Source organism: Phyllopteryx taeniolatus, chromosome 5, assembly GCF_024500385.1.
Source record: "Phyllopteryx taeniolatus isolate TA_2022b chromosome 5, UOR_Ptae_1.2, whole genome shotgun sequence".
Lineage (NCBI taxonomy): Eukaryota > Metazoa > Chordata > Actinopteri > Syngnathiformes > Syngnathidae > Phyllopteryx > Phyllopteryx taeniolatus.
The window spans coordinates 15,553,956-15,571,203 of record NC_084506.1 but is presented as its reverse complement, the minus strand read 5'-3'; the positions used below and the strand labels follow the sequence as shown (position 1 = coordinate 15,571,203).

The following is a 17,248-nucleotide window of genomic DNA, read 5'->3' as shown; positions in this document are numbered from 1 at the left end:
TCCTGCTTCGAATGCACTGTTTCGAGGTAGCCAAAATATTAGCAACAGCTCTCAGTATGACGCGGTACAGTTCTACATCAAAGTAGCCTTCCATCCATTTTGTATATCTTGGGGGGACCAGCTGAGCTAGCTAGTTTTCGCTGTCTATCCCTATTCAAACGCAGTGTAAATGTTTTTTTCCCCTCAACAAAATGTAATGAATAAGTTTATTAATTTTAATTTAGTTTTTAGTACTTTAAATGTTTTTTTCCATTTTTTTTTAATCATTCTACTTTTATTTTTATTCACCAAACTTTGCACATAATTTACATTAAATATACAGTATCTAGTATATCATGTAAATGAAAAAATATATATATATAAAGTATCTAATAAAAAGAACAAGCATATCTTATTTTGACAGTGTTTTAAACGTCAAGCTTGGGGCGACGCTGTGAAAAATGAGTTCAAACAATATGAAAATTTAAAAAAAAAAGAAAAATAAAGTCAGTATAAATTTTATCCTAAAATTGTAAAAAAAAATACATTTAGGATTTGTACAGGTCAAATTGACTCACAATATAACAGCAAGCTAATGTGTACTGTATAATTCCTTTGCTGCATGTTTAATCATCAAAATCAAGAATATAAATATTTTTTCATTTATCAGAAAGGGGGGAAAAAACAGGTAAACATAATTTTTTTTTTGACTCAAAAAATAAAATCAATTTGTACAGCTCAGTGTATAACAGGTGGCTTAAAAAACAAGTTGCTGCTTTTCATATGGAAGTGGAAATGTTCTGCCCTAACTTAAGGTCAACACCTGGAGTGCATATTAATATACTCATGTCATCATGATGCGTGGAGGGAAGTCTGGGTGCCGAAATAAAGCAGCTCATAGTATTTGAGTATTTATTCATTCCGATGGGGTGAATACAAAAAGTCAAATGAAAAAACACACTGCTAACACTTTCTTTCAAGGCATCGGTTTCAGCAAAGAAGTTTATAACTGTACAAAAGTGGACAAACGAAACAACGAGACATGGGCCTGCTTGCTGGATGACAGCAAAGTTCTCACAAGAATGACGAGCAGTGTCAGACTGTTGTCTTCTGTCGTCTTCAGAGTACGGAAAAAATACAAAAGGCAAACAAATGAGCAATTTCTTTTTTCATAGGTGGAGTCCATTGGGTTGACGCAATACCACCCAGGGCCACTGGGTGGAGCTGTTTGTCACGTACACGCCAGCCCATTGCTTAAACTATTGGACACTTTAACATGGTTCTGTAGTTGCTTGTGTTTGAAAACGAAATCACTGTCGGATGCGGGATGATGGTGGTGGGCGGGATTAAGACGTGGCGCCGGGCGTGGGGTTGACGCTCTGCGCGGCGGCCTGCGGCGCCACCTCAATGATTCGCGGCTTGTCGATGATGCGCGCCGTGCGGTTGCCCTTCTCCACGATGCCGATGATCCACGCCTGGTGGCCCTCGCCGTACTTGGGCGACTTGATCTCGGCGCAGAAGCGAGCCGCCTGCTCGCGGGGCAGGCAGATGAGCAGCCCCCCTGGACGTGGATGAAAAAAAAAAAAGGGTACTTAAGAGTTTAACTTGAGTATTCTCTCAAAAGCATGCCATGAATTGAATTGTACTTTTGTTTTAATTTTTTCTTTTTTATATGAACGTTTAATTCGGTATATGCGCAACCTACTTCCTTCCGCATTCGGCAAAACAGGTTGAAGCACTTTCTCCTTGCTCGGGTGAATGGCGAAGGGGGACAAGACATTGCACCCGTAGGAACTTAAATGTCTACAATCTCTTTTTTTAACACAAGATGTCATCACACAGCCACCAATGATTACAATATCCAATGTTTAGACTTTATTTGTGTATATATAGCATATATTTGTATAAATAAATGAAATACTTTAAATGTATTTTAACTTTTGGCCAAAGACATCAGCCATACATTTTTTTTATTTCAACAAGGAATTTAAAAAATTCCTTAATTTTTTTTTGTATTAATTCAACGTATATGAATTTATATTTTTTTATACATATATATATAATAAAATATATAAAAAAGAAAAGATACAACCAGCTTCAGAGGTTTTAGCCTAAAATAAAAATATAGATTTGTATGAGTAAATTAGAGTCATGTGTATAGCAGGAGGCTTAACGCTGCTGCATGTTTAATAATCGAAATACATAAAATGTAAATATATAAAAGAAAAGAAAAAGGCCAGCAGAAGACATTTTGGCCTAAATTGTAAAAATTATACAAATTCTGGAAATAGGATTTTGTTGAAAAGCTTATTGACTGTTGACATCTTTGTATTTTAGCATGGCTGCGACTTAGCGTACCCGACGTCTCGGGGCAGGTGCCGTGCATGAGGCCGAACATGTTGCCGCACGCCTTGGACACAGCGGCCATCTTGGCGAGCACGGGAAGGTTGTGAATGACGAAGGACACTTCGCTCCTCTGTTGCTTGGCCAGCGTCTGGGCGTGGCCCAGGATGCCGAAGCCCGTGATGTCTGTGGCGGCGTGCGCGTTGAACGTGTGCATGAGGCTGGCGGCTGCGGGGAACAAAAGCATACACAGAGACTGTTGTATTTTTAGTTGTATTTTATGAACAAAAGTCATGGGTAGATGGATACTTTCCGGAGAAGTTCCTCAAATGATGATCTATCCCTTACCTGTCCTGTTGAGGCGAGCCATGTTCATCATTGCTTCGTGGTAGGCCAGCTCGACGTCTTCCTGCGTGACCACCAACTTAATCTTATTCCACTTCTCCGGCTGTGAGATGGAAGAATACAAGTGACGGAGTTTAGCGACTTCTTAAGGACGTGCGTCGGCACATTTGGTCAAACGTACGATATCCAGCCACTGGTGCACGGCCACGGCCACTTGCGTCCCTAGCGGCTTCGTTAGCACCAGCACGTCTCCCGGCACCGCGTTGTCTGGCCTGCGGGGCGTCACACAACATGTTCCTTATGCAACAAAACACACTTCAGCAAAGTTCGCAAATACCAACAATTGGGCCGGATTTGAACATTTTCCCACACTTGCGATCAACATGAGCAAAGACCCGATTGTCCAATTATGTTGAAAAAAATATCCGCGGCGCGTGTTGCGTACAGAGCGATTTCTCATCACCGATCTGCTTGGGAAAACGGTCGGGGCTTACAATCGTAAATGTTAAGCCTGTTAAATATTTACAAGGGAAAATCCTTAAGCAGGGTACAAGCATTGTGACAAACGGACCGAACTGGAGCAGTTTCAGCTCGGTTATCGGTAGTCTCTGAAAGATATCTTAAACGATTATTCTGTGGCGTGGTGCGTATAAAGAGTGAATTTTTTTTATTTTTATTTTTTTTAGGCTAGCATGCTAGCTAATACCAACCTCGTTGGTGTTGAATAATTTAACTACTGAATAGTCGTTTATGTAACATGGGTTCATGATTGTGTACATGCTAGATGCATGGCCTTAATACGCTGCTGATTGTTACATACCTGTTCCATACCATCGTAAGGAAATCACGCCAAATGGGAATACCAGCCCATCTTGTGGCATATATATGCAATTACAACCCCCTTTTAGGGCGGTTCGTCAAATTATTCAGATTTTCTCTCTTCGCGGCAGGCCTTTGATCCCTACCATTGTACCTCGTTTTAGCAAAGCTGGTGCCAAATAACTCACATGATGAATTCATTGGGCTGGCACACGGTGGTAGCAACACCGCCCAAGACCACCCAAGGGTTGAGCACCGTCTGTCCTCCCGTCACGGACGTGCCCGCCTCCTCCGCTGCGTCTTTGAAGCCCTGCATGATGAGTGGCATGACTTTGTCCCTCTCCTGTAATACCAAACGGAGGCCATAATAAGGTAAGGTGTACCGCGACAAACGTTTTTGCTCGGGATGTGGCCGCTCACCTTCTCCGACATTTTGTTGCTGACGCCCAGCAGCATCAACATGTTGTCGCATTCCGTCACCCCCATCGCGTACAGGTCACTGAGAACGTTTGCGCATGCGACGCGACCCTGAAAACAAGGCGGCACGTAAAAATTATGTTCTTCAGGCCATCATATTTTAAAAAGTCACTGAATAGATCTGTGCCAAAAACATACATTTAAAACTCATATAGCTACAATTTCAAGTGAACTAAACCAGATAATTGGTTATTTATACCAGAACAAAATAAACTTCCCCCATACACTGCAGGAAACAGGCTGATAGAAGCCATCTTTATTAGTTCTGGATTATGGTGACGTTATGTACAGACATGCCTTTGTCACCACACTAAAATTATGGCACTCTGTTTTTCATTGTTCTGCACTTAGATTGACTACTTACTCCACAATCCACACATTACTGCACATTCTATCAGAAGGTGGAATGGCAACCTTTATCTGTACGATGAGAACGCACTGGCTCGTCTTCATTTATGAAGTCTTGAAACTACATCAGCGCTTAGAAAAAAAGGTCTCAAAATAACCACTCGACACGTTCAAGTGAATGTTTACTGTTCAAAGTTCCCCAGACTAAGACTGATCTTGGTAAAACCGATTTCAGTTTTTCTGCTGTTTTCAATGATCACTTTTTCCAGACAGAGACATTTGAGCACTCACCAATGGTGAGTACAGATACTTGATAATGCCATTATGTCTTGCAATTGTGATGCAAATGTATTAGATTTGAATCCAATATTGTTCCAAAGCACAAAGTGCGTTTCTTGCGCATGGCACACGTTTCACTTTAATATAACATGTTTTAGAGCAACAACTTGTCATTACTGACATTCTTCCATCCAACTGCTTGTTTTTGTAAGTCTTTGTCGCACATTTCACTTAAAACATAAGTAACGCAAGGCATTTAAGTTATGTGGTGTCTCCATCCAAACACTAGGAGGCACTATTTAAAAGGAGTGCATACAGTAGATAAAAACATTATTTTTTAAAAAGACATGAACGTAGAGTCTGGTGGACATACAAGTAGGAATATGGATGCCATGTTACCTCAGGGTTAACTACAAAATAAAGTGAATATAAAAAAAACACGAGACAGCTACTTGAGAAGTAAAAAAAATAATAATAAATGAAAGGAAAACTGAATATGTTATCACACCCCTTTACTCGACATCCATTTTGCAGAACATAATTTGCACTATGCGAAAAAAGAGTTGTCAACCTTGTTTATATTAAAGTGTCACCACACGGCTGACTCCTGCTCCACATGCCCGCACGTTATATTCCAGGCTAGTAACGTGGTACTAGTGTCTAGCAGCGGAGCATTTTTTTCCGAGTACGAATACAGATGTAGAGTACTTCCCGTGTAGCATTTCAATAATATGATTTTGCTTCTGTATGCAACTGTTAGTTCTGCTGTGTTTCTGAAATGAAATATTTGGTACTCGTCATGATGAGATTCATACCATCATGTAGGGGTCGTCCACTATAGGGTAGATGTAGTCTGTTGTCTGGACGAGTGAAAGGCCTCCATGTCGTAGCGGGATCACGCAGGTGTCCATACCGATACCTGGAAAATAAAAAGATGCTTATTCGAGTCGTACTATCACTACATATTATTATTTGTATCCATTTGATTTCCCCCCTTTGAAAGTATTGAGTGTTTGAGTGACCTAATCGAGGCATGACTGCACCCAGGAACTGTTCATCTTCTTGATAGTGGTTCTCTTGTAGATTCTCTAAAAGCTTCTGTAAAACCTCTTGGGGCACCTGTGACAAACAAACCAACATTTTTATGAGCTACCGTGCTGGAATGAATTATGGACTAGGAGATGCAATTATTTCAAACGTTGACTGTCGAGGAAAGCTCCGACCTTGCAACCCGTTCCCTTGAGCTCTGCGAAGCGCGTGAGCCGGAAGTTCTTGTCCAGCTCGTAGCTTTCGGGATTGAAGGACTCCCTCACCGACATGTCTGAAGATACTCTGGGCCAAAACAAACTTGAATGAGAAAAGCAGGAAGCTGACATTGGGGGTGGGGGAACAAGTGAAAAAGATGGACATGGAGGGGACAGCTGAAGACTGACATTGTAAAACAATATATATATATTTTTTTTTTAAATAATCTAAAAGTGTATTTTTTTCCATGTGCATTTCATTTTCAATGCAATCTTTTTCTGTGACAAATCTCATGATACGATGCCAATTTTTATTGTCAATGCCAAAACCTAAATGGCAAGTTTTTGCTGCATAGGAACAAATGTAAACACCCCCAAATAAATATTGTTCCAATGAGGGAAATGAAATAGAGTATTGTCCCCACTGTGAGACTGAAGCTGAGAAAACACTTTTATCCAAATTTAAAATTAATTAATTGTTAGAATAAAACATCTGACAGCTCAAAACTCATACATTTTCCTCCTTAAATCCAATTTTGGGGACACTACTGTATTTAGCAATTTAGTGAAGCTGGACATTGCCCCCAAAACACATTTTTTATCTTAATAAATGAGTGTAGGAGAAATCATTGTATTTCAGCATTACAATACCCACAGCGAAACTTGTAAAATTATACACATTCATTAAGCACAATAAAATTATTTCCAGAAGGCCAATTACAACCTAATTTCCATAGTAAAATCTTTTTCACTGTTTCTTATGTAATATTGTAATTTCTTGGAAATGATAAAAGGTGAGTTTTCATTAGCTGTAAGCCAAAATCACCCAAAATAAATTAAAAAATAAATCATAAAATAGGTTACCCTGCAGTGAATCTATGAGTTTTTGTATTGAACTACAGAAATACATAACGTTTTCTAATTCTAATACTATTGTCACTTATTGACAGAAAGGAAAAAAAATCTGTATGATTGCAAAGGGAGTACGGTATCCTTGAACACACCCCTAATATTGTGTCCTGTGCAGAAGTACTCAGAAAGTACAGCTTCTGTTCCATTAAGTAAAAAGTGATCAGAAAAATTAATAGTCAACTGATGGTAAATATACCTAATAATCTACTTAAATACAGTGATGACGTATTTGTACTTCGTTACTTCGCACCACTATGCCAAGTGTTACAGGTCAGGAGGTGACAATGGTATTTTCTCACAAGCACGACAGTATTAAAACGTCTGCACATAAATAAATACATTTAAAAAAAAATAAAAAAAACATTCCGCCATTAACCACACACTCGCCAGGTGAGTTTTTAAACCATGTCATCTGAGTCGGGGAGCGTTCAAGAAGCAAAACGCTGCCAAAGTTCATTCAACCCTAAAACAACCAGCCAGGTTAAGATCTCTTGGGCGATAATTCACTTTATTAATCAGTTAAGTATAACTTATTTTGCATGAGTTGTGTGTTAAAAGCAATTTAGCGTGTGTTACAGTACTGATTGTAATTGAGTGCTAGCTCTGGTTAGCCGACGACCAGTGCATGAAGTGATGTGCGCATTGTGTGTTAAAACCTGTGGCTGTATTTTACGAGCACACGTAAACCTAAAACGCCATGCCCATGAAAATGGTGGTTTTGAATGTACAAGGCGAGTATAAGGTGTGAGGAGCACGCCTGCTGCGCACGAAATAATAATTTTTAAAAAAGTTTAAAAGTTGCCATTAGAGCGCCCAACAAAAATGTCGGCGGTGGAAAAAATTAACCCTTTGCTGTCCAAACGCCATGCGACGTGCGCCACATCAGTTCGCCCCGCATTAAAACGGCGCCCGGCGTGCGACGAGCGCGACGCCGGTAACGCCGCCGTGCGCCACGGGTGCTTACAACGCCCACGTTTGCAATTTGAGGCCCGAAGCGGAGTTATATTCGCGTCATGTTTCCCCTTTAATTGAAGCGTCCGGTTGATCCTTACCAGCTTCAAGTCAGCGCCAGATCCCGACACAAGAGCGGGCACGACGGCGGCTTGCATCGGGCCTTCAGTTAGGCGGCCTCGGATAAAGCCTGATAGTAAATGAGACACTTTTGTTTATTTTAGAGACTCTTCGGGGGAAATACGTGTGTAATTACATATAAAACGCCATATATTGTGACTAAAAATAATATCTTAGTGATTAATTTTCTTCGGGAAAATATTTGTCTTAAAATAAAAATGGGAAATAATTGCGATCGCCATGGGTCCTTTGTCTGCACTGTGGCGGCTTCAACATCCCCTTTAACAAGCTGCCGAGTCTGGCAAGTGAATCTCTACAATGGAGTGTACCTTTAATTTCATGTTTTTCCCTCCAATTGAACCGACAGCGTTACGCTTCCAAATGTAAGCCGTGTCATCCTATTTATTAGCCAAAACACTATTTTGTACTAAAAATGCTAATTTATCCATGTTATTTCGTAAACCACTTAATTTTTTTAAAAAATTACTCCAAATTGTCAAACTTTGACAATTGCAGGTGATTATGTACAACTTTATAGACACCGCCGGCACTGATATGTGACGTTGTCAGTAGCTGCAATGCCCCAAATAACGTTTAATATTGAATCTGCTGATATAAAGACGACAAATTTGACCAACTGAGTCACATTAAATGGAAAAAATCTCATAGTAGACACGTGAACTATATTAAGGTTAAGATCACAAGTGTAAAATGCAAAGGCCTGCAGGTCAGCCAGACCCATAGAATTATAATAATGAAATGCAGGGGAAATTATGTCATGTGATTATTAGGGTTTCACACAAAACATATTGGGTAAAGGGCAGAAAGTGTAACTGCCTCGCACTCTACCGATGTGCCTAGTCTGCAAACAAACAGTGCAGCTCAGCTTCTAGTAAACAGATGTCATGGCTAGTCCTTTTTTTTTAATTGTTTTATTTTTTTTTTTTAAATAGCACTTTTCCTCACCAGCCAATCAAAGGGCACATATAGACAAATGAGAATTCTGAGTCTTCAGTGAACCTAATATGAATATTTTTGGAATGTGGGAGTAACCCAGAGCACCCGAGGAAAACCAACGCAAACACGGGAAGCCCGGAGCCCAGATTCGAAGACCAAACCTCAGGACTGTGAGGCAGATGTGCTAACCACTTGCATTAAATTTCTTACTAATATGTTGTAAAAAGCATGCTTTCTGGACTAAATCTGCTAATTTAACCACATTATTCCTCATACAATTTACAAAATATAACTCCAAAAGTGTCAATGATTCAGCTTTATTGATAATTCGAGGTGGACAGTAAGATGTACAATTTGTTTTCATTATAGACAACAAGAGCACTGATATGTGATGCTGTCAGCAAGTACAATATACTGACATGAATAGGATAAATTCAACCAATTGAGTCACTTTAAACTGCGAAAAATCTGATAGTAGACATGAACTATATTAACGTTTACATCACAGGTGCCAAACTTGAGGCTCGTGGGCCAGATCCAGCCCTCCACATCAGTCTATTGGACCAGCGAAAGCTTGCCACAATTTTTCCTTGACTGGCATAACTATGCAATATGACAGGGCGATGGTTAGGATATAGTCTATAGAACATATTAGGTAAGGGGAAGAAGTGCAACTGCTAAAAGCCCGGTGTGTTAACAAACACAGTGCAGCTCATCTTCTGGATAGCTATGGATGCCAATACTGTACAGATACTACAACACTGATACCATTTTACCAGTTTGACATTACTACTCTGCCCTCCTGCATGTGCAGTTTGGCATTTTGCCACCCCTTTTTTATGATATTTACAATGAACGTGGATGCAACACTATACTGTACATCACGCCCACTTGTACAGGTCATTAAAAAAAGGCACGATCTAACAATGCAACTTTGACTTTTGTTGGTCGGTGAATTCGTAATGAAGTACAAAAACTAATGTAAACAGTCAGTGGTCACGGTCTGGTCATGTCCATCAGTGCCCCTCCCACTCTTGTTTGCATGCTGATGTCGCACCTTAAAAAAAAAAAAACTGGAAATCATTACACAATTTTATATTAAATTGTACATTTAAAGTCAACCATACTTGATGAGGGTCCGTTTACAGCTTCTTGTGCAGCGTCTGTGGGGGAACCAAGGTGGATAAACAGCTATTAGACATCATAGTAAGTGACTTTTCAAATGCCCTAACTTGGCCGACAAGACATAACGATACAGGTATATGGGAAAAGTATAACGCTACCCCTTTTCAGCCTCCGCCTGGCAAGTTTGATTTGATCCTGAAGGATCTGAACCCAGTCTCGTGGACCGGGCAGCTTCTCTATTCTGTGCTCGCTGCAGTATTTCTCTGTAAAAACTGCACACGAATATACATTATTTTAAATAGTATAAAATATCATAAATGTAAACGTGTAGTATCCGGCAGAGAGGATGGCTTCATCTGTACCAATACCCGTTTAGGGGTGGATCTCGACACGCTGTTGTCTGTTGATTGGTCGATGGAGAATTGTTTCTTCCAATCGGTATGGAAGGTATATCTAACCTATATCTAGTTGACGTCTTGTTGACTTTGACTTTTTACCATTTTTTCCTCAATTTACTTTACCTTTAATGGCACCAACGATATTCTGGTCCAGGCCTTTCCTGTTGTCATTAACTCCTCTCTTCCTTCTCCCATTTGGCAAGGAGTTAGCCAGGGTAGCATCATCAAAGAAGGCACACACCTGGTAAACAATTAAAAATATTTAAAACACAAAACGCTCACATTATGACTTGTGTCAGAGCCACTCATGAAAAACATTGCACCAGTTTCCGGAAGAGGAGGCTTCCGGAGCGTGTATAGTTGACCAGGATGGAGTCTAGCTGCGCCTTGGAGATAAACACGTCGTAATCCTCGGCAAGACGCACTTCCGACTGGAAAGACAAATCGATGAAGCACAGGTATCATACTCAAAACCCTCCACTTAATTTTATGTAGCCTGCCACAATTTTACCTTGATTTCTGTTCTAAACTCGCCCAAAAAAATATCAATGACTAAATGCAGAACCTATTTTTTAATATGATGATGATTAAATCTGTACCGGTTTACACAAAACAAAAGGAGTTTGTTTCGCAATTTCTTACTGTACCCAATGTGAACGAAAGCGTGTACTTAAACGCAACAAAAGGTGCCCATCGTGGGGAAAAAAACTCTTCGCTGCACATCAAGCGATTGAGCAGCGCACGTCTACCAGGGCACTGTAACAGAAAAACTGCGACCCTGTATCGACTTTTGAGGCTCCACGTACTGTAATTTTTCTTTAATGGTGAACCACAAAAACATGACGCGATTTTCAAGGAAGAAGCAGATTGCCACAAAGACAGGAAACGGCGAGAATAAAGGAGAGCGTGTGGATATTTTTAGAGGCTCTTGACAATGATCTATGACTGACTGCAATTGTGCATTTCAGCTAAAGAGACTCTCCCCACTTCGCTTTCTAGCCTCAGGTACAGATAAAATTATAAGTTAAGTATAGTTAAGTTTTATTGTAAAATACATCCACCTATCCAACCGGAACTGTGATCCAGTATGTGACAAAAACTATTTTTTCACCACTGATCGACAATATATGAAAATCACACAAATTACCTGTATGTCAATAGCCTTCAGTGCCTTCGTTGGGCTTGTGCTGTTGGCACTTCCTGCGTTACTCTGAGTTTGCCGCACAGAGCTCGCAGAGGAGTCGTCGGGTAGGAGAAAAGGATTCCCTGAGTCTTCCTCTTTTCCAGCTTCTGCGGGTTTAGCAGTGAGTGGCGTTGTCTCCGCAGGGGAAGGAGCCGCCTTTCTTGCCGCTTTCAACACCGATCTCCTCTTCCGGGGTCTGTGATTAGCAGCGAGGACGGGCCCCAGGCGAGGTTGGCAGGGCTGCTGTGGTGACGCTAGAATTAAAAAATTGTCTATTTTTACCAGTGGTGGCAGGCAGGTCCTTCTCTCCTGGCCTAAACACAATCAGAAGTTTTGACCATGTTCAAAACTTTCCGCATTGAAATGAATGCAAATGCCATTAAATCCATACCAGCCCCTCAACACACTCCAATATTTTGTAATGTATTTTTTAGTTTAAAAAAAAAAAAAAAAAATACAGTATTGTACTGCGGTTGACTCACTGGGAATGCAATGCAGGCACCAACGTTCCACAAAATGTTGCCGGTTTTATGTTATTTTTTGGAATGTACAATCAGTTAAAATATGAGAAGTGATCAACTTACCTGACGACTCGGTGACTTCACAGTTTATCCGTATGTCGACACCAGTGGTTTTCGAAGCCCAGCAATATGCAGTTGTCCGCGTATAGGACATCAACGTTATATATGTTTACCCTTGATTTGAAGTAGAGAGCTGCCCAGCTCATTCTTTTTTAACTTTGGTTTGAGTTAAATAATCCGGCCAAGAAACTACTTTAACCTTCCTTTTGCATGAGGCTGCTTGTCCACCTGTGTGAGCAAATGATTGACAGACTATTCAGTCACGCCTCCGGTCTATATACACCCGCTGATTGGCTATTCTTGTCCCGCCATGCCCAGTTGTAAAATAATAAGTAAAATTAAATTAGAGGCGTTTGATGGGACCAGAGAGGGATGCTTTTTCAAAATATTGTTTTAATAATACTGTATTCTGCTGTCAGGTCATAAAGACGGTTTTAACTGTAAATAAATAATAATAAATGAGATGCTACTGCTCCAGATGAGAGGTATGTGGCACAGTTGTGTGTTTTTGTCTTGCATTTCTGTGTAATAATGATGGTTTCCCCAATTGCGGTGTGACAGCAGTGGTAATCACTGAAGCCCGGAGCTGCAAATTTATGGGTTGCCACTGATTTTTCCTTTATTTTCTCTCACTTTTGCAGTAGGTTAGTATCACTCCCTCGCTCACCTCTCCGAGTCTGCATCAGCCGCCGCATGGCACGCAGCTCCCGTAATATGGCCCGCAAAGTGCCCTCGCAGTTGCACATGCAGCGGGGGGGCCCTGGTGCGACTGGTTCCGGCACCGCGTCTGTGTGATTTGTAACTTGAAAAATTCAACCATGACGATGTCAGGGACATAAAACGTTCATACCGGGAGCGTCATCCACTTTGAACACATCCTGGGTGTTGTTGACGGTTCTGGAGTCTTTGGAGAGCGTGCCGCAGGTGGGACCACTCTGGAGCGGCGTGGAAGGTGCGGACTGTCGGCGGGTCGTGTCGTCCGTCGTCGATGAGCTGTCCCGCTCTTTTTCCGCACGTTGATACACCCTGCCCGTCCTGTCCCCCAGAAGCCACATCATCCCCGTGATCTGCCTCTTGATCTCCATTCTGTCATCCCCCAGCCAAACTGCCGAGACACAGTGGACATATAGAAAGTGGAGAGTGGACACAAACTCTGTTATAATATCAACTCACAACTTAGGTTGTGTTGAGGAAATATTCCTACTTGGAACTTTGGTAATTTATGGACATTAACTGGGAATTTTGATAATTTAATGGAAAGGTATAAGGTGCCATGGTAGGCGATTGGTTACTAGGAACTGTGCAGCCTTATATATTTTAACAATTTTTTTTGTTTACGGTTTTTTTTAGTTTATTTTACGTCTTTAAACACACATGTAAGTAAGCAACTTTAGTTACATTGGCAAACAAAATAAAGAAAAAGGACAAAAATAATTTTACAGATTATAGGCCACAATATTCTTCTATATGTTTTTATACTGTAAATCTGAGGTGAAAGAGTTTTACCTTACCTTTTTATTTTAACAGGGGGTGTTCACGTTCGACAACCCCAATTCCAATGAAGTTGGGACGTTGTGTTAAACATAAATAAAAAACAGAATACAATTATTTGCAAATCATGTTCAACCTATATTTAATTGAATACACTACAAAGACAAGACATTCAATGTTCAAACTGATAAACTTGATTGTTTTTAGCAAATAATCATTAACTTTTAATTTTATGGCTGCAACACGTTCCAAAAAAGCTGGGACAGGTGGCAAAAAAGACTGAGAAAGTGGAGGAATGTTCATCAAACACCTGTTTGCAACATCCCACAGGTGAACAGGCTAATTGGGAACAGGTGGGTGCCATGATTGGGTATAAAAGGAGCTTCCCTGAATTGCTCAGTCATTCACAACCAAAGATGGGGCGAGGTTCACCTCTTTGTGAACAAGTGCATGAGGAAATAGTCGAACAGTTTAAGGACAATGTTCCTCAACGTACAATTGGAAGGAATTTAGGGATTTTATCATCTACGGTCCATAATATCATCAAAAGGTTCAGAGAATCTGGAGAAATCACTGCATGTAAGCGGCAAGGCCGAAAACCAACATTGAATGCCTGTGACCTCCGATCCCTCAGGCGGCACTGCATCAAAAACCGACATCAATGTTTAAAGGATATCACCACATCGGCTCAGGAATACTTCAGAAAACCAATGTCAGTAAACACAGTTCGGCGCTACATCCGTAAGTGCAACTTGAAACTCTACTATGCAAAGCAAAAGCCATTTATCAACAACACCCAGAAACGCCGCCAGCTTCTCTGGGCCCGAGCTCATCTAAGATGGACTGATGCGAAGTGGAAAAGTGTTCTGTGGTCCGACGAGTCCACATTTCAAGTTGTTTTTGGAAATTCTGGACGTTGTGTCCTCCGGACCAAAGAGGAAAAGAACCATCCGGACTGTTATGGAGGCAAAGTTCAAAAGCCAGCATCTGTGATGGTATGGGGGTGTGTCAGTGCCAATGGTATGGGTAACTTACACATCTGTGAAGGCACCATTAATGCTGAAAGGAGAAACATATGCTGCCATCCAAGCCATGTCTTTTTCATGGGCGTCCCTGCTTATTTCAGCAAGACAATGCCAAACCACATTCTGCACGTGCTACAACAGCGTGGGTTCGTAGGAAAAGAGTGTGGGTACTATACTGGCCTGCCTGGAGTCCACACCTGTCTCCCATTGAAAATGTGTGCCGGATTATGAAGCGTAAAATACAACAACGGAGACCCCGGACTTTTGAGAAAAGAAATGCTGATTTGATGTAACACAGTGGTAAACATGACCCTCTCCCAGCTTTTTTGGAACATGTTACAGCCATAAAATTCAAATTTAATGATTACTTGCTCAAAACAATCAAGTTTATCAGTTTGAACATTAAATATCTTGTCTTTGTCGTGTATTCAATTAAATATAGGTTGAACATGATTTGCAAATCATTGTATTCTGTTTTTATTTATGTTTAACACAACATCCCAACTTCATTGGAATTGGGGTTGTATATTGTATAGTAACCATTTCAAAAAATGAAAAATAATATATCAAATGTTACATTATTTTTAGAAATGGTATATTGTTTTTTTTGAGAACTGTATTAACAAGGCTGTTTACTGTTACATAAATGAATAAACAAGAAAATAAGTACTACACATTTGTATAGTCGATGAAATAAATAAAAATAGTATATTTAGAAATGATTTTTTTAACAAGGGTATTGTTGAATTTTGAAACATTGTTAATGTTATTTTATTAAATAATGATTTACATTAAAAATACTTTCTCCAGGGCTAGGTTAAAAACATAATTATCCATCCATCCATCAATTTTCTGAGCCGCTTCTCCTCACTCAGGTCACGGGCAGGAGGTGGGGTACACCCTGAACTGGTTGCCAGCCAATCGCAGGGCACATACAAACAAACAACCATTCGCACTCACAGTCACACCTACAGGCAATTTAGAGTCTAATTAATGCATGTTTATGGGATGTGGGAGGAACCGGAGTGCCTGGAGAAAACCCACACAGGCACGGGGAAAACATGCAAACTCCACATAAGCGGGGCCGGGGATTGAACCCCGGTCCTCAGAACTGTGAGGCTGACGCTCTAACAAGTCGTCCACCGTGCCGCCCAACATAATTATAATAAAGTGACTCAAGTATAATTCCATATGACACATACCATCTGGAACAGCCGCATCTTGTTCTTCACTAGCGTCCTTGCTGCTGGAATTAGTCACATTTGAGGGTCCAAATTCTGGAATTCAATTTAAAAAAATGTGTATAATAATGTGCAAATATATGGTTCTGAATGCATTTTGTAAAAAGGAAAAATGCAATTAGCACCCCCTTCTCCCTCCATCGCCACGAACAACCCACTAACCACCACCTGTGGGTGATTGATGCATGAACTACATGGTGCAGACAGACACAAAAGGTGACGTAGATCTTATTGTGTCACCAAAAAACGACAAATTATGCGGTTTAAAAAATATATATATAGATATATGATTGCTGAGGCACTTCCCTGTGTATATGCATTTGGTAAAATGATTTGTAAGGAAATAATGACACATGCGTTTCAATGCAAGAATTGGGTGCATATTATCTTGTTGATTGTCACGCAGACACACACATGGCTGGCAGGCTCACCTTCATCCGTGACGAGTTTGAAGCTCTTTGACTTCCTCCTCCTCTTCCTCCTCTCCCCAATGTCCATTTTGATCTTCGGTGGGTGTGCGGCAGGAATCCGTAGAGTAGCAAGTGTGTACTGCAAAGATTCAGCTCGTGTGCCGCCGCTTTATTCATTCGTCGGGGCTGCGCCATCATCATCACCACTAATCATTATTATCATCACGTGACGCTGAAATGGATTTAGACTTCCTATATTTTGCAGGTGGTAACTTGGTTTACGACGCTGCGAGGTTACGAACGGTGCCTCTTCACGTGTGGCACAAGAATGCACGCTCAGTTACCGCCGTACTTACTGCCCCCCATTGTTTAATATTACACAGGTGTCAAACTCAAGGTCCGGGGGCCAGATCTGGCCCACCAAATATTTGGCCCACTTCATGTTTGTTTGTTTTGTGTGTGTGAAGTGGATTTGTTCTGTTTATCGCTACAGAAAATACATGCTGAAATTGTAGTTTTTAATTCACTTTTAATGTTTATGACAATGTATTCCCCTTACCAAATCGCTTCTTAACATGAATTGAACAATAGTTTCATACTTAAATATTTGCTTGCCACAATTGTCAATGACATCTGATTTGTGTATATATATATATATATATATATATATTTATTTATTTATTTATATATGTTTGTGTGTGTGTGTGTGTGTGTGTGTGTGTGTGTAAACAACCAATATAGAGGCAACAGTGTACAGTAATATGACCTACAGTACAGTATGGCCCTCACAGCATGACATACGGCCCAGGCTGAAAATAGCCACTACAAGAAGATAGATGGGTAGATAGATTAGGTAAGATAACCTTTATTTGTCCCACAGTAGAGGACTTTGCAAAAGAGAAAACTACGAGAGATAGACAGCTGGATAAGAATTAATTTATCATTGAACTAATTAGAAAGTAATACATTATTAAGTAAGAAATGATCAATATGGGGAGTAGAGAAAAGAAGAAAAGATTT

General features: G+C 40.5%; 2 protein-coding genes across 5 annotated transcripts; both read right to left on the bottom strand.

The window, feature by feature from the left end:
• Positions 1 to 877: 877 nt before the first annotated feature.
• sephs1 (selenophosphate synthetase 1) lies at positions 878 to 7,949 on the bottom strand. 2 transcript variants are annotated; one of them, XM_061773014.1, is made up of 10 exons: positions 7,799 to 7,949; positions 5,814 to 5,922; positions 5,613 to 5,709; positions 5,406 to 5,509; positions 3,907 to 4,014; positions 3,675 to 3,829; positions 2,849 to 2,939; positions 2,671 to 2,770; positions 2,338 to 2,550; positions 878 to 1,540 (listed from the first exon to the last, which is right to left on the bottom strand). In XM_061773014.1, exons 2-10 carry the CDS (start codon positions 5,907 to 5,909, stop codon positions 1,326 to 1,328), a joined length of 1,179 nt encoding a protein of 392 aa, XP_061628998.1. In that variant the 5' UTR covers positions 5,910 to 5,922; positions 7,799 to 7,949; the 3' UTR covers positions 878 to 1,325. The 2 variants fall into 2 exon arrangements, with proteins under 2 accessions (XP_061628998.1, XP_061628999.1); XM_061773015.1 differs by lacking the exon at positions 7,799 to 7,949 and adding an exon at positions 7,593 to 7,698.
• A 1,126-nt stretch (positions 7,950 to 9,075) lies between these two features.
• On the bottom strand, positions 9,076 to 16,579 carry bend7 (BEN domain containing 7). 3 transcript variants are annotated; one of them, XM_061774832.1, is made up of 10 exons: positions 16,250 to 16,578; positions 15,780 to 15,854; positions 12,912 to 13,166; positions 12,729 to 12,848; positions 11,445 to 11,734; positions 10,621 to 10,728; positions 10,421 to 10,538; positions 10,058 to 10,171; positions 9,902 to 9,937; positions 9,076 to 9,831 (listed from the first exon to the last, which is right to left on the bottom strand). In XM_061774832.1, the coding sequence occupies exons 1-10, from the start codon at positions 16,314 to 16,316 to the stop codon at positions 9,791 to 9,793; spliced, it is 1,224 nt and encodes a 407-aa protein (XP_061630816.1). In that variant the 5' UTR covers positions 16,317 to 16,578; the 3' UTR covers positions 9,076 to 9,790. The 3 variants fall into 3 exon arrangements, with proteins under 3 accessions (XP_061630816.1, XP_061630817.1, XP_061630818.1); XM_061774833.1 differs by lacking the exon at positions 10,058 to 10,171 and having other exon boundaries at positions 16,250 to 16,579; XM_061774834.1 differs by lacking the exon at positions 12,729 to 12,848 and having other exon boundaries at positions 16,250 to 16,579.
• Between the last annotated feature and the right edge of the window lie 669 nt (positions 16,580 to 17,248).

Coding starts and splice junctions, on each gene's coding strand:
- sephs1 (XM_061773014.1), bottom strand. CDS start 5,909: ATGTCGGTGAGGGAGTCCTTCAATCCCGAAAGCTACGAGCTGGACAAG. Junction 5,710..5,813: donor TCAAGGGAACGGGTTGCAAG/GTCGGAGCTTTC, acceptor TGTTTGTCACAG/GTGCCCCAAGAGGTTTTACA. Junction 3,830..3,906: donor GCAACAAAATGTCGGAGAAG/GTGAGCGGCCAC, acceptor TTGGTATTACAG/GAGAGGGACAAAGTCATGCC.
- bend7 (XM_061774832.1), bottom strand. CDS start 16,316: ATGGACATTGGGGAGAGGAGGAAGAGGAGGAGGAAGTCAAAGAGCTTC. Junction 12,849..12,911: donor CAAAGTGGATGACGCTCCCG/GTATGAACGTTT, acceptor CAAATCACACAG/ACGCGGTGCCGGAACCAGTC. Junction 9,938..10,057: donor CAGGCGGAGGCTGAAAAGGG/GTAGCGTTATAC, acceptor GTTCCCCCACAG/ACGCTGCACAAGAAGCTGTA.